Source organism: Oncorhynchus clarkii, chromosome 32, assembly GCF_045791955.1.
Source record: "Oncorhynchus clarkii lewisi isolate Uvic-CL-2024 chromosome 32, UVic_Ocla_1.0, whole genome shotgun sequence".
NCBI classification, from domain to species: Eukaryota; Metazoa; Chordata; class Actinopteri; order Salmoniformes; family Salmonidae; genus Oncorhynchus; species Oncorhynchus clarkii.
The window spans coordinates 3381299-3398798 of NC_092178.1; the positions used below are offsets into that span (position 1 = coordinate 3381299).

At 49.7% G+C, this 17500-nt stretch overlaps 1 protein-coding gene across 1 annotated transcript in view; it reads right to left on the reverse strand.

The window, feature by feature from the left end:
• The window catches only part of LOC139391626 (CUB and Sushi multiple domains 2), a 772990-nt gene that overhangs the window by 368692 nt on the left and 386798 nt on the right, over positions 1 to 17500 (reverse strand). The window contains exon 10 of the mRNA XM_071139005.1: positions 6089 to 6210. Coding sequence (XP_070995106.1) covers positions 6089 to 6210 — 122 coding nt within the window. The remainder of the gene's footprint in view (positions 1 to 6088; positions 6211 to 17500) is intronic.

Below are 17500 nucleotides of genomic sequence, written 5' to 3' on the forward strand. Positions count from 1 at the left end.
CATCGTACCAACTCCTTTGCAGGGCATTGTTCCAACTCCTTTGCAGGGCATTGTACGAACTCCTTTGCAGGGCATTGTACCAACTCCTTTGCAGGGCATTGTACCAACTCCTTTGCAGAGCATTGTACCAACTCCTTTGCAGAGCATTGTACCAACTCCTTTGCAGGACATTGTACCAACTCATTTGCAGGGCATTGTTCCAACTCCTTTGCAGGACATTGTACCAACTCCTTTGCAGGACATTGTACCAACTCCTTTGCAGGACATTGTACCAACTCCTTTGCAGGGCATTGTACCAACTCCTTTGCAGGGCATTGTACCAACTCCTTTGCAGGGCATTGTACCAACTCCTTTGCAGGACATTGTACCAACTCCTTTGCAGGGCATTGTACCAACTCCGTTGCAGGTCATTGTGCCAACTCCTTTGCAGGACATTGTTCCTCTCCTCCTACCTCCTCCTACCTCTCCTCCTTCACACTCCCCTTCCTCTCCTCCTCCCTCTCCTCCTTCTCCTCCTACCTCCCGCTCCTCCCTCCCTCTCCTCCTACCTCCTCCTACCTCTCCTCCTTCACCCTCCCCTCCCTCTCCTCCTCCCTCTCCTCCTTCTCCTCCCTCCCTCCCCTCCTCCCTCCCTCCCTACCTCATCCACCCTCCCCTCCTCCTACCTCCTCCCTCCCTCTCCTCCTACCTCACCCTCCCTCTCCTCCTTCACCCTCCCCTCCTCCATCCTCTCGCCCCTCTCTCCTCCCTCTCCTCCCTCCCTCTCCTCCCTCTCCTCCTCCCTCTCCCCCTTCTCCTCCTACCTCCTCCTCCCTCCGCCATCCTCTCGTCCCTCTCTCCTCCCTCTCCTCTTCCCTCCTCCCTCTCCTCCTCCCTCCTTCTTCATACTATGTTCCAGACTCATCCACAATGCTAAGTGGACAGATCTGTAAAACCATTTGTTTGAGCTCAGAGGAGGACATTTATTAACACTGTGGCCCTTGAACCTCTGAAGTCATCTCTGTAACAGTGGTTAAGTCTCTCTCATGATATCCTCTCGTCTAAATAGCTCTCCATCTGTCTTCCTGTCTTCTTCTTCTCCCTCATCACAGATGATTCTCAATCTATCTTTCTGTTGATGGAGTCCTATCTGGCAGATTCATTTTATCTGCTATTACTTCCAAACTCCTTTGCAGGGCATTGTGCCAACTCCTTTGCAGGACATTGTACCAACTCCTTTGCAGGGCATTGTTCCAACTCCTTTGCAGGACATTGTTCCAACTCCTTTGTAGGACATTGTACCAACTTCTTTGCAGGACATTGTACCAACTCCTTTGCAGGACATTGTACCAACTCCTTTGCAGGACATTGTACCAACTCCTTTGCAGGACATTGTACCAACTCCTTTGCAGGGCATTGTTCCAACTCCTTTGCAGGGCATTGTACCAACTCCTTTGCAGGGCATTGTACCAACTCCTTTGCAGGGCATTGTACCAACTCCTTTGCAGAGCATTGTACCAACTCCTTTGCAGGACATTGCACCAACTCCTTTGCAGGGCATTGTTCCAACTCCTTTGCAGGGCATTGTTCCAACTCCTTTGCAGGGCAATGTTCCAACTCCTTTGCAGGACATTGTACCAACTCCTTTGCAGGACATTGTACCAACTCCTTTGCAGGACATTGTACCAACTCCTTTGCAGGGCATTGTACCAACTCCTTTGCAGGTCATTGTGCCAACTCCTTTGCAGGACATTGTTCCAACTCCTTTGCAGGGCATTGTACCAACTCCTTTGCAGGGCATTGTACCAACTCCTTTGCAGGACATTGTACCAACTCCTTTGCAGGGCATTGTACCAACTCCTTTGCAGGTCATTGTGCCAACTCCTTTGCAGGACATTGTTCCAACTCTTTTGCAGGGCATTTTACCAACTCCTTTGCAGGGCATTGTACCAACTCCTTTGCAGGACATTGTACCAACTCCTTTGTAGGACATTGTACCAACTCCTTTGCAGGGCATTGTTCCAACTCCTTTCCAGGACATTGTACCAACTCCTTTGTAGGACATTGTACCAACTCCTTTGCAGGGCATTGTACCTTCTCTTTTCCAGGACATTGTACCACCTCATGACATGTCCTAACCAGTTAAGAGTTACCAACTGGTGTCTTGGTAATAGAAAAATGCAGTGAGTCAGTGGTTCCTGGGCCACATGCAATAGCTTTGGAGTTTTTCAAATAATTAATTGATGCTTCTGTATGATCTATATATATGTATATATATATATGTATATATATATATATATATATAATATAGACCTACATGTCACAGCCTCTCTATATGATCAATATATATATATTTATATATATATAATCTAGACCTACATGTCACAGCCTCTCTATATGATCAATATATATATATATATATATATATATATATATATATATATATATATATATATATATATATATAATCTAGACCTACATGTCACAGCCTCTCTATATGATCAATATATATATATATATATATATATATATATATAAAATCTAGACCTACATGTAACAGTCTCTCTACATGATCAATATATAATAATCTATATCAACATGTAACAGTCTCTCTACATGATCAATATATAATAATCTATATCAACATGTAACAGCCTTTCGGGCACTTTTGGCCATGCTTTAACGTGAGGCCTTTTTTCACGATTATATGCCTAAATACTTATGACCTGTCACATACGTGAGGAGAGACGGACCAAGGCGCAGCGGATGTTGAGTTGCACATATTAATTATAAAGTGAAATGTAGCCAAAACAAAACAATAAAGAAATCAAATAACAACGAAATGTGACGACGTGACAAAACACAAAATAATATCCCACAGACACAGGTACCTAAATATGATCCCCAATTAGAGACAACGATTAACAGCTGCCTCTAATTGGGAATCAATGCAAATCACCAACAAAGGAAAAATAAACTAGAACCCCACATAGAAATAATAAACTAGAATAACCCCTCAGTCACGCCCTGACCTACTACACCATAGAGAAACAAAGGCTCTCTATGGTCAGGGCGTGATATGACCACTAGGCTTACTTTAGTCTATTTGGTAAATATTTTCTTAACTCTTCTTTAACTGCACTGTTGGTTAAGGGCTTGTAAATAAGCATTTCGTGGTAAATTATACACATGTTGTGTTTGGCGCATGTGACAAATAAAGTTAGATTTGATTTTATTCTCAAAATCTTTTCTGAGATGCTTTGTGTAAACGGGCCCTGATCTGATCTGGCCGTATACTGTAGAATGATAGAGCCTCTGTTGTCCACCTTTAAGCATAGGGCAGGGTCATTTTAACGTAGTCAAAGTAGTCAACAGGGTGGGGATACTATGGGTTTTAGCCTCGATGCCCACGCTGTCACAGACATGATGATGGCATGAATCTGACAGTGTGGGGAAAGAATATGGTTAGAAGACATATTAAAGGGATGGTTTGGAGACATATTAAAGGGATGGTTAGAAGACATATTAAAGGGATGGTTTGGATACATATTAAAGGGATGGTTAGAAGACATATTAAAGGGATGGTTTGGAGACATATTAAAGGGATGGTTAGAAGACATTTAAAAGGGATGGTTTGAAGACATATTAAAGGGATGGTTTGGAGACATATTAAAGGGATGGTTAGAAGACATATTAAAGGGATGGTTTGGAGACATATTAAAGGGATGGTTTGGAGACATATTAAAGGGATGGTTTGGAGACATATTAAAGGGATGGTTTGGAGACATATTAAAGGGATGGTTTGGATTAAAGGGATGGTTTGGATTAAGGGGATGGTTTAGAGACATTAAAGGGATGGTTTAGAGACATATTAAAGGGATGGTTTGGAGACATATTAAAGGGATGGTTTAGAGACATTAAAGGGATGGGTTGGAGACATATTAAAGGGATGGTTTGGATACATATTAAAGGGATGGTTTGTATACATATTAAAGGGATGGTTTGTATACATATTAAAGGGATGGTTTGGAGACATATTAAAGGGATGGTTTGGAGACATATTAAAGGGATGGTTTGGAGACATATTAAAGGGATGGTTTGGAGACATATTAAAGGGATGGTTTGGAGACGTATTAAAGGGATGGTTTGGAGACATATTATTGATTCCAAGTGCCGTACATTTCAAATAAACCATATGACCTTAACAGGTTTTGATAGCACAACACACATTTAGCTTAGTTGTGAGAAGCAAACAAGTAGCAACATAAACAGTAGTAAGAATTAGCGTAGCTAGCATAGCATTACCATTAAGTATCCAATACAGTGCCTTGCGAAAGTATTCGGCCCCCTTGAACTTTGCAACCTTTTGCCACATTTCAGGCTTCAAACATAAAGATATAAAACTGTATTTTTTTTGAAGAATCAACAACAAGTGGGACACAATCATGAAGTGGAACGACATTTATTGGATATTTCAAACTTTTTTAACAAATCAAAAACTGAAAAATTCGGCGTGCAAAATTATTCAGCCCCCTTAAGTTAATACTTTGTAGCGCCACCTTTTGCTGCGATTACAGCTGTAAGTCGCTTGGGGTATGTCTCTATCAATTTTGCACATCGAGAGACTGACATTTTTTCCCATTCCTCCTTGCAAAACAGCTTGAGCTCAGTGAGGTTGGATGGAGAGCATTTGTGAACAGCAGTTTTCAGTTCTTTCCACAGATTCTCGATTGGATTCAGGTCTGGACTTTGACTTGGCCATTCTAACACCTGGATATGTTTATTTTTTAACCATTCCATTGTAGATTTTGCTTTATGTTTTGGATCGTTGTCTTGTTGGAAGACAAATCTCCGTCCCACTCTCAGGTCTTTTGCAGACTCCATCAGGTTTTCTTCCAGAATGGTCCTGTATTTGGCTCCATCCATCTTCCCATCAATTTTAACCATCTTCCCTGTCCCTGCTGAAGAAAAGCAGGCCCAAACCATGATGCTGCCACCACCATGTTTGACAGTGGGGATGGTGTGTTCAGCTATGTTGCTTTTACGCCAAACATAACATTTTGCATTGTTGCCAAAAAGATCAATTTTGGTTTCATCTGACCAGAGCACCTTCTTCCACATGTTTGGTGTGTCTCCCAGGTGGCTTGTGGCAAACTTTAACCAACACTTTTTATGGATATCTTTAAGAAATGGCTTTCTTCTTGCCACTCTTCCATAAAGGCCAGATTGGTGCAATATACGACTGATTGTTGTCCTATGGACAGAGTCTCCCACCTCAGCTGTAGATCTCTGCAGTTCATCCAGAGTGATCATGGGCCTCTTGGCTGCATCTTTGATCAGTCTTCTCCTTGTATGAGCTGAAAGTTTAGAGGGACGGCCAGGTCTTGGTAGATTTGCAGTGGTCTGATACTCCTTCCATTTCAATATTATCGCTTGCACAGTGCTCCTTGGGATGTTTAAAGCTTGGGAAATCTTTTTGTATCCAAATCCGGCTTTAAACTTCTTCACAACAGTATCTCGGACCTGCCTGGTGTGTTCCTTGTTCTTCATGATGCTCTCTGCGCTTTTAACGGACCTCTGAGACTATCACAGTGCAGGTGCATTTATACGGAGACTTGATTACACACAGGTGGATTGTATTTATCATCATTAGTCATTTAGGTCAACATTGGATCATTCAGAGATCCTCACTGAACTTCTGGAGAGAGTTTGCTGCACTGAAAGTAAAGGGGCTGAATAATTTTGCACGGTCAATTTTTCAGTTTTTCATTTGTTAAAAAAGTTGAAATATCCAATAAATGTCGTTCCACTTCATGATTGTGTCCCACTTGTTGTTGATTCTTCACAAAAAAATACAGTTTTATATCTTTATGTTTGAAGACTGAAATGTGGCAAAAGGTCGCAAAGTTCAAGGGGGCCGAATACTTTCGCAAGGCACTGTATTAGCATAGCATAGCCACATTAACATGAAGTAGTCAATATTAGCATTTAGCATATTAGCGCGTCAGTTCTGTACTGTACATATTACTGTATTAGCATATTATAGCATAGCAACATTAGCACAGCATTTTCAGTATTAGCGTATAGCATTAGCAATGTGAGACCATACCTTGGTGGTGTCTGTAGCGATGATGACCCAGGTGCAGTTAGCATTGTTGTCATACTGGACAGGGTAGTTTGGTGATGTGATGATGCCGTTCGGGCCTCTCAGCTGACCACCACACATAGGAGCTGAAAGAGAAAATAACAGCATACTGTTATTGACTTATTCATTGAAGTTTAATGGATCTATTCCAACTGTTTGTGAAACTACTTCAGAGGTGTCCAATAATCTTTTCCAACAGTCTGTATATCTGCAATTAACGCACACTCTAGAATGCCCTTTCAGCCAATCAGAATTCAGTATTCAACTACGTCGTGGTACAAGTATATGTAAAAACAGACATGTCATCCCAAAAAGTTAGTTCAAAAAGGTTGCAAAGAGGACAGTATAGGCCAACCACATCTCAGCTTAAAAACAGACAAAAAAAAACAACAGAATTGACAGCAACCCTTTTAATGCTGACAGAGACAGAGAGGAGAAACATAAAACACACCCCAGGAGAGGTAAGCTTTCCCCCCTCTATCACCACACCAGAGGACAGCCAGACCAGCTAAGCCCTGTGTCTCATCGAAGGCCCAATAGGACAGAAGATACTGAAGAGAAGCGCTATAATATGTCTGAAGACTATTGAATGTTGTCTGAGAATACAAGAATCGAGACCATAGTAAACGGATGGCCGACTCAATTAAAAATAAGCCAATCAGCTTAGAGAGAATACAGAAGGTCAAATGGATCAGTTTATGTTGTGTAAATGTTGTTTCTGTGTTATTCATCCACACCCGATCAACGCAATTAAAGTTGTATCAATGTTGGTTTCTGTTTCAATCGCATTTGAAATAACTCATTAATGTATGTAATTGTCTTGTTTCAACTTAGGTTTGAACCAGACATCGACTGTAGTTTTTCCATGTTTGGTTGATTTTAAATTGAATTCAAGTTAGTTGACAATGCAATAAAACAGCAATCTCATTGGACATTGAGCTGGCAGCTTTGCCCAATGGAATTACCTCAAACTTTAAATTAAGAGGTTAAGGCCGCACCCCAAATGGCTCCATATTCCCTAGATAGTGCACTGCTATTCACAAGAGCCCTATAATACCTATGGTCCCTATATTCCCTGGGGCCTTGATCAAAAGTGGTACACTATATAGGAAACCTCCCTGAGAGCTATAGGAAACCTCCCTGAGAACTGTAGGAAACCTCTCTGAGAGCTGTAGGAAACCTCCCTGAGAGCTGTAGGAAACCTCCCTGAGAGTTGTAGGAAACCTCCCTGAGAGCTGTAGAAAACCTCCCTGAGAGTTGTAGGAAACATCCCTGAGAGCTGTAGGAAACCTCCCTGAGAGCTGTAGGAAACCTCCCTGAGAGCTGTAGGAAACCTCCCTGAGAGCTGTAGGAAACCTCCATGAGACCTGTAGAAAACGTCCCCGAGACCTGTAGAAAACCTCCCTGAGAGCTGTAGAAAACGTCCCTGAGAGCTGTAGGAAACCTACCTGAGAGCTGTAGGAAACCTCCCTGAGAGCTGTAGGAAACCTCCCTGAGAGCTGTAGAAAACGTCCCCGAGAGCTGTAGAAAACCTCCCTGAGAGCTGTAGAAAACGTCCCTGAGAGCTGTAGTAGTAGTAGTTACAGATAGACTCTTGCCCCAAAAAATTCAACATCAAACAATGACCATTGGGACAATATATTTCAACATCCGAATGTTGGGAATGATGAAAGATGGAATATGGGAAATTAACTATTTTGTGATGTCATTGAAATGATTGGAAAAACATTATAACGGTAACATTGTAACTTTAAGAGCTTTCACACTGTAATTATCAAAAACTTTTTTTTTTTTGTATTTTACATTTAGTCGGTTAATAAGAACAAATTCTAATAAGAACAAATTCTGCCTACCGGGGATTACCTCCTTGTTCAGGGGCAGAACAACAGTTTTTTTTACCTTGTCAGCTTGGGGATTCGATCCAACAACCGAGCGCTCTACCCAATAGGTTTACTGCCGCCCCACGTACAGTACTTCTACATGTTGTAAAACGTATATGATTAAATATGAAACTATTTTTGAAAAGATAGCAATGTGATTTTAGTCTTCTAAATGAGAAGGTTTTTTCTTGCAAACCTACGCCAAAGTGAGCTCAGTGTTCGTGTCAACAAGATGGAATCGCCTTTCAGGCCAGAGGGCTTAGATAAGACTTGCTGAGAATTTAAACACAGACCAGAGAACTTGAGGACGTGGTCCAAACGTTGAAATGGTTCAAACTACAAGAACAGAAAATAGCAGAACCCTCTGAAACTCTCAACGATAGAATAAGGTGAAGACCAAACATTCACAGTCTGCAGCTAGGTAAGTAAAAGTAGTCTAGGACAATTTGAGATTGAAGAACAGATCCCTCTCACCACCGTGTGGGACACCTGAAGTATCCATTCTAAGAACACTCCAAGACAAAGAGGCATACAACTAAGAAGGACAACTACTGTAGAGACATCTAAATACTTTCCATAGACGGATGGAGTGGTTTCAACAGAGAGACGACAGAGAAAGACATCTAAGCGTAAATATGTATATTGCATTTCTAATCTGAATGAGCGGTTGTTAGGGTGAGCATAGTTTCAAATGGCTGTTGCTGATAATGAGCCTCTGTACACCTATGTAGATATTCCATAAAAATTAGCCGTTTCCAGGTACAATAGTCATTTACAACATTAAAAATGTCTACACTGTACTTTGGATCAATTTGATGTTATTTTAATGGATTTTTTTTTCTCGCTTTTCTTTCAAAAACAAGGACATTTCTAAGTGACCCCAAACTTTTGAAAGTGTAGGTACGATAAGTTAAATCTGTTTGTCTCTCCCTCTCCTTACCTACCCTTCCCTTCCATTGTGAAATCAAACAGTCATTTTTTTGTTTTTGTTAGTCCACTAGGGACCTGTTTTCATTGCATTATGTTAGTAATCAATAACCTATACCGTGTGTGTGTGTGTGTATGTTTATGTTTTTCTGTGTGATTATTTAGTTAGTTAGTAAATGCATAATTAAGCCAATTTGAGTATCGCTGATTCAACACTAAGGTTCTTGCAGATCCAGGAATATTGCGACGTTCCAAATGAGACTGATGTGGTAATAATTAATAATTGACTGTTATTGATGATTGACAGTTATTAATGTAAGATAAATTTATAGATCTTTAGAGTTTAAGTCGGGAGATAGTCATTCGGTAAGCAACTGTTCCCGTGGTGCCCCAAAATGCTAATTAGTTAATTGTCACATTAATAATTGAATTGAGTAATATTTAAACTTACTAGGAAATTATTAGATAAATAGCAGACATCACATTAATGATAGTCACGTCACGACAAGTAGTTAACTGAATTTTGGAGGGCACACTAACTTCTACTCTGTCCTTGGTCCCCTTGGGCCTCTAGCAGAACCTTAACAATCCTCAAATTAAAGCAGGCCATGCCTAATTAAGGTTTAAAGAAAGGCCTGGGTGTCTGGGGCTAAATGACTCTAGTTAAGAGGTCTAGTCCCAGACTACTCTTAATGAGTTATGTCTGAAGTTTATAGGTCCTGAGGCAAAACCTGTACCCCTCTCCCCCCCCAACACCCCCCTCCCCCTCCAACACCCCTTCAACATGCCTCTCCGCCTCCAACACTCCTCTCCCCCTCCAACACCCCTCTCCCCCTCCAACACCTCTCTGCCTCCAACACCCCTCCCCCTCCCCCTCCAACACCCCTCCCCCTCCAACACCCCTCTCCGCCTCCAACACCCCTCTCCCCTCCAACACCCCTCCCCCTCCAACAACACTTCAACACCCCTCCCCCTCCAACAACACTTCAACACCCCTCCCCCTCCAACATCACTCTCCCCCTTCAACACCCCTCTCCCCCTGCAACACCCCTCTCCCCCTCCAACACCTCCCCGCCTTCAACACCCCTGCCCCTCCAACACCCCTCTCCCCCTCCAACACCCTTCCCCATCCAACACCCCTCTCCGCCTCTAACACCCCTCTCCCCTCCAACATCCCTTCAACACCCCTCCCCCTCCAACAACACTTCAACACCCCTCCCCCTCCAACATCACTCTCCCCCTCCAACACCCCTCTCCGCCTCCAACACCCCTCCCCCTCCAACATCACTCTCCCCCTCCAACACCACTCTTCCCCTCCAACACCACTCTCCGCCTCCAACACCCCTCTCCCCCTCCAACAACTCTTCAACACCCCTACCCCTCCAACACCACTCTCCGCCTCCAACACCCCTCTCCGCCTCCAACACCCCTCCCCATCCAACACACCTCTCCGCCTCCAACACCCCTCTCCGCCTCCAACACCCCTCTCCAAAACCCCTCTCCGCCTCCAACACCCCTCCAACAACCCTTCAACACCCCTCTCCCCCTCAAACACCCCTCCAACACCCCTCTCCCCCTCCAACACCACTCTCCCCCTCCAACACCACTCTCCAACACCCCTCCCCCTCCCCCTCCAACACCCCTCTCCCCCTCCAACACCACTCTCCCTCTCCATTACCCCTCTCCGCCTCCAACACCCCTCTCCGCCCCCAAGACCCCTCTACGCATCCAACACCCCTCTCCGCCTCCAACACCCCTCCCCCTCCAACACCCCTCTCCGCCTCAAACACCCCTCCCCCTCCAACACCCCTCTCCCCCTCCAACAACCCTCTCCCCCTCCAACAACCCTTCAACACCCCTCCCCCTCCAACACCACTCTCCCCCTCCAACACCGCTCCAACACCCCTCTCCGCCTCCAACACCCCTCTCCCCCTCCAACAACCCTTCAACACCCCTCTCCCCCTCCAACACCTCTCCGCCTTCAACACCCCTCTCCCCCTCCAACACCACTCTAACCCTCCAACAACTCTTCAACACCCCTCTCCCCCTGCAACACCCCTCTCCCCCTCCAACACCTCCCCGCCTTCAACACCCCTGCCCCTCCAACACCCCTCTCCCCCTCCAACACCCTTCCCCATCCAACACCCCTCTCCGCCTCCAACACCCCTCCCCCTCCAACACCACTCTTCCCCTCCAACACCACTCTCCGCCTCCAACACCCCTCTCCCCCTCCAACAATCCTTCAACACCCCTACCCCTCCAACACCACTCTCCGCCTCCAACACCCCTCTCCGCCTCCAACACCTCTCCCCCTCCAACACCCCTCTCCGCCTCCAACACCCCTCTCCGCCTCCAACACCCCTCTCCAACACCCCTCTCCGCCTCCAACACCCCTACAACAACCCTTCAACACCCCTCTCCCCCTCTCCCCCTCAAACACCCCCCTCCCCTCAAACACCTCCAACACCCCTATCCCCCTCCAACACCACTCTCCAACACCCCTCCCCCTCCAACACCCCTCTCCCCCTCCAACACCACTCTCCCCCTCCAACACCCCTCTCCGCCTCCAACACCCCTCTCCGCCCCCAACACCCCTCTCCGCCTCCTACACCCCTCCCCTCCAACACCCCTCTCCGCCTCCAACACCCCTCTCCCAATCCAACACCCCTCTCCCCCTCCAACACCCCTCTCCGCCTCCAACACCCCTCTCCCCCTCTCCCCCTCCAACAACCCTTCAACACCCCTCTCCCCCTCCAACACCTCTCCGCCTTCAACACCCCTGTCCCCCTACAACACCCCTCCCCCTCCAACACCCCTCTCCCCCTCCAACAACCCTTCAACACCCCTCTCCCCCTGCAACACCTCTCTCCCCCTCCAACAACCCTTCAACACCTCTCCCCCTCCAACACCCCTCTCCCCCTCCAACAACCCTTAAACACCCCTCTCCCCCTCCAACACCTCTCCGCCTACAACACCCCTCTCCCCCTCCAACACCCCTCCCCCTCCAACACCCCTCTCCGCCTCCAACACCCCTCCCCCTCCAACACCCCTCTCCCCCTCCAACAACCCTCTCCCCCTCCAACAACCCTTCAACACCCCTCCAACACCACTCTCCCCCTCCAACACCTCTCCAACACCCCTCTCCGCCTCAAACACCCCTCTCCCCCTCCAACAACCCTTCAACACCCCTCTCCCCCTCCAACACTTCTCCGCCTTCAACACCCCTCTCCCCCTCCAACACCCCTCTCCCCCTCCAACAACCCTTCAACACCCCTACCCCTCCAACACCACTCTCCGCCTCCAACACCCCTCTCCGCCTCCAACACCTCTCCCCCTCCAACACCCCTCTCCGCCTCCAACACCCCTCTCCGCCTCCAACACCCCTCTCCAACACCCCTCTCCGCCTCCAACACCCCTACAACAACCCTTCAACACCCCTCTACCCCTCTCCCCCTCAAACACCCCTCCAACACCCCTCTCCCCCTCCAACACCACTTTCCCCCTCCAACACCACTCTCCAACACCCCTCCCCCTCCAACACCCCTCTCCCCCTCCAACACCACTCTCCCCCTCCAACACCCCTCTCAGCCTCCAACACCCCTCTCCGCCCCCAACACCCCTCTCCGCCTCCAACACCCCTCCCCCTCCAACACCCCTCTCCCCCTCCAACACCCCTCTCCCCCTCCAACACCCCTCTCCGCCCCCAACACCCCTCTCCGCCTCCAACACCCCTCCCCCTCCAACACCCCTCTCCCCCTCCAACACCCCTCTCCCCCTCCAACACCCCTCTCCGCCTCCAACACCCCTCTCCCCCTCTCCCCCTCCAACAACCCTTCAACACCCCTCTCCCCCTCCAACACCCCTCCCCCTCCAACACCCCTCTCCCCCTCCAACAACCCTTCAACACCCCTCTCCACCTGCAACACCTCTCTCCCCCTCCAACAACCTTTCAACACCCCTCCCCCTCCAACACCCCTCTCCCCCTCCAACAACCCTTAAACACCCCTCTCCCCCTCCAACACCTCTCCGCCTACAACACCCCTCTCCCCCTCCAACACCCCTCCCCCTCCAACACCTCTCTCCGCCTCCAACACCCCTCCCCCTCCAACAACCCTTCAACACCCCTCTCCCCCTGCAACACCTCTCTCCCCCTCCAACAACCCTTCAACACCTCTCCCCCTCCAACACCCCTCTCCCCCTCCAACAACCCTTAAACACCCCTCTCCCCCTCCAACACCTCTCCGCCTACAACACCCCTCTCCCCCTCCAACACCCCTCCCCCTCCAACACCCCTCTCCGCCTCCAACACCCCTCCCCCTCCAACACCCCTCTCCCCCTCCAACAACCCTCTCCCCCTCCAACAACCCTTCAACACCCCTCCAACACCACTCTCCCCCTCCAACACCTCTCCAACACCCCTCTCCGCCTCAAACACCCCTCTCCCCCTCCAACAACCCTTCAACACCCCTCTCCCCCTTCAACACCCCTCTCCCCCTCCAACACTTCTCCGCCTTCAACACCCCTCTCCCCCTCCAACACCCCTCTCCCCCTCCAACAACCCTTCAACACCCCTACCCCTCCAACACCACTCTCCGCCTCCAACACCCCTCTCCGCCTCCAACACCTCTCCCCCTCCAACACCCCTCTCCGCCTCCAACACCCCTCTCCGCCTCCAACACCCCTCTCCAACACCCCTCTCCGCCTCCAACACCCCTACAACAACCCTTCAACACCCCTCTACCCCTCTCCCCCTCAAACACCCCTCCAACACCCCTCTCCCCCTCCAACACCACTTTCCCCCTCCAACACCACTCTCCAACACCCCTCCCCCTCCAACACCCCTCTCCCCCTCCAACACCACTCTCCCCCTCCAACACCCCTCTCAGCCTCCAACACCCCTCTCCGCCCCCAACACCCCTCTCCGCCTCCAACACCCCTCCCCCTCCAACACCCCTCTCCCCCTCCAACACCCCTCTCCCCCTCCAACACCCCTCTCCGCCCCCAACACCCCTCTCCGCCTCCAACACCCCTCCCCCTCCAACACCCCTCTCCCCCTCCAACACCCCTCTCCGCCTCCAACACCCCTCTCCCCCTCTCCCCCTCCAACAACCCTTCAACACCCCTCTCCCCCTCCAACACCCCTCCCCCTCCAACACCCCTCTCCCCCTCCAACAACCCTTCAACACCCCTCTCCACCTGCAACACCTCTCTCCCCCTCCAACAACCTTTCAACACCCCTCCCCCTCCAACACCCCTCTCCCCCTCCAACAACCCTTAAACACCCCTCTCCCCCTCCAACACCTCTCCGCCTACAACACCCCTCTCCCCCTCCAACACCCCTCCCCCTCCAACACCTCTCTCCGCCTCCAACACCCCTCCCCCTCCAACACCCCTCTCCCCCTCCAACAACCCTCTCCCCTCCAACAACCCTTCAACACCCCTCTCCGCCTCCAACACCCCTCTCCGCCTCCAACACCCCTGTCCGCCTCCAACACCCCTCTCCCCCTCCAACACCTCTCCTCCTTCAACACCCCTCTCCCCCTCCAACAACTCTTCAACACCCCTCTCCCCCTGCAACACCCCTCTCCCCCTCCAACACCTCCCTGCCTTCAACACCCCTGCCTCTCCAACACCCCTCCCCCCTCCAACACCCTTCCCCCTCCAACACCCCTCTCCGCCTCCAACACCCCTCTCCCCCTCCAACAACCATTCAACACCCCTACCCCTCCAAACACCACTCTCCGCCTCCAACACCCCTCTCCGCCTCCAACAACCCTCCCCCTCCAACACCCCTCTCCGCCTCCAACACCCCTCTCCGCCTCCAACACCCATCTCCAACACCCCTCTCCGCCTCCAACACCCCTACAACAACCCTTCAACACCCCTCTACCCCTCTCCCCCTCAAACACCCCTCCAACACCCCTCTCCCCCTCCAACACCACTTTCCCCCTCCAACACCACTCTCCAACACCCCTCCCCCTCCAACACCCCTCTCCCCCTCCAACACCACTCTCCCCCTCCAACACCCCTCTCCGCCTCCAACACCCCTCTCCGCCCCCAACACCCCTCTCCGCCTCCATCACCCCTCCCCCTCCAACACCCCTCTCCACCTCCAACACCCCTCTCCCCCTCCAACACCCCTCTCCCCCTCTCCCCCTCCAACAACCCTTCAACACCCCTCTCCCCCTCCAACACCTCTCCGCCTTCAACACCCCTCTCCCCCTTCAACACCCCTCCCCCTCCAACACCCCTCTCCCCCTCCAACAACCCTTCAACACCCCTCTTCCCCTGCAACACCTCTCTCCCCCTCCAACAACCCTTCAACACCCCTCCCCCTCCAACACCCCTCTCCCCCTCCAACAAACCTTCAACACCCCTCTCCCCCTCCAACACCCCTCCCCCTCCAACACCCCTCTCCGCCTCCAACACCCCTCTCCGCCTCCAACACCCCTCTCCCCCTTCAACAACCCTTCAACACCCCTCTCTGCCTTCAACACCCCTCCCCTCCAACACCCCTCTCCTCCTCCAACAACCCTTCAACACCCCTCTCCCCCTCCAACACCTCTCCGCTTTCAACACCCCTCTCCCCCTCCAACACCCCTCCCCCTCCAACACCCCTCTCCCCCTCCAACAACCCTTCAACACCCCTGCCCCTCCAACACCCCTCTCCTCCTCCAACACCCATCTCCGCCTCCAACACCCCTGCCCCTCCAACAACCCTTCAACACCCCTCTCCCCCTCCAACACCTCTCCGCTTTCAACACCCCTCTCCCCCTCCAACACCCCTCTCCGCCTCCAACACCCCTCTCCGCCTCCAACACCACTGCCCCTCCAACAACCCTTCAACACCCCTCCAACACCTCTCCGCTTTCAACACCCCTCTCCCCCTCCAACACCCCTCCCCCCTCCAACTCCCCTCCCCTCCAACAACCCTTCAACACCCCTCTCCCCCTCCAACACCCTCTCCCACTCTAACACCCCTCCCCCTCCAACAACCCTTCAACACCAATCTCTCCCCCTCCTACACCCCTCCAATACTCCTTCAACACCCCTCTCCCCCTCCAACACCCCTCTTCCCCTCCAACACCCCTCTCCCCTTCCAACACCCCTTCCCCCCTCCAACACCCCTCCCCCTCCAACAACCCTTCAACACCCCTCTCCCCCTCCAACACCCCTCCAATACTCCTTCAACACCAGCTACATTAACGAAGGGGTAGCGTTCATTTTTCATTCATCATTTTAAAGTTTAGCATAAAATAATGAAGTAATTAATTTGAGTGGTCCTGACAGCAAGGGTGACCTTAATGAAATATAATACCATGTAGGTTTGAACTGCAAAGTCCAAGAGTCTATATTCCCCATGTCTGGTTAATAACGAGGTGTAGAACTAGGGTCGATTCTCTCCCCTGTTAATACGCCATCTGTATTGTGGCTGCATTGCTGCTGGTCTAGTCACCCTGCAATCAAGATAATAAGGTCTCAGAGATCAACACTAGCTTTCCCAAATGGAACCCCATTCCGTATGTAGTGCACTAGTTTGGGCCTTGGTCAAAAGTAGTGCACTAAATAGGGAATAAGGTGCCATTTTTATATTTTAACTTTATTTAACTGGACAAGTCAGTTAAGAACAAATTCTTATTTACAACGGCTGCCTCTAGGAACAGTGGGTTAACTGGTCTAGGAACAGTGGGTTAACTGGTCTAGGAACAGTGGGTTAACTGGTCAAGGAACAGTAGGTTAACTGCCTTTGTTCAGGGCCCGGGGAACAGTGGGTTAACTGGTCTAGGAACAGTGGGTTAACTGGTCTAGGAACAGTGGGTTAACTGGTCTAGGAACAGTGGGTTAACTGGTCTAGGAACAGTGGGTTAACTGGTCTAGGAACAGTGGGTTAACTGGTCTAGGAACAGTGGGTTAACTGGCCTAGGAACAGTGGGTTAACTGGTATAGGAACAGTGGGTTAACTGGTCTAGGAACAGTGGGTTAACTGGTCTAGGAACAGTGGGTTAACTGGTCTAGGAATCGTGGGTTAACTGGTCTAGGAACAGTGGGTTAACTGGTCAAGGAACAGTGGGTTAACTGGTCTAGGAACAGTGGGTTAACTGGTCTAGGAATCGTGGGTTAACTGGTCTAGGAACAGTGGGTTAACTGGTCAAGGAACAGTAGGTTAACTGGTCTAGGAACAGTGGGTTAACTGGTCTAGGAACAGTAGGTTAACTGCCTTTGTTCAGGGGCAGAACGACAGATTTTTTTCTTGTCAGCTCAGGGATTCAATCCAGGAACCTTTTAGGTTACCGGCTCAACGCTCTAACCACTAGAGGGCAGGCAGACGAGATTAAAAACACAGCCCTGAACTACAATTTCAGAGGAACACGTTTTAAAATTCTGAGTTGATTTCAGCTTGATTTCAGCTCCGTGTGCTAGTTAAAGACATGTAGTTTTCCGGTAGCCTGGTCACAGGGTTTTGGTCACAGGGTTTTGGAAAATCTACGGGTCCCAAATTGGGACACTTTTAACTATGTTCCCTTGTCAAAAATAGGTGCAGTGTATAGGGTATAGGGTGCGATGTGGG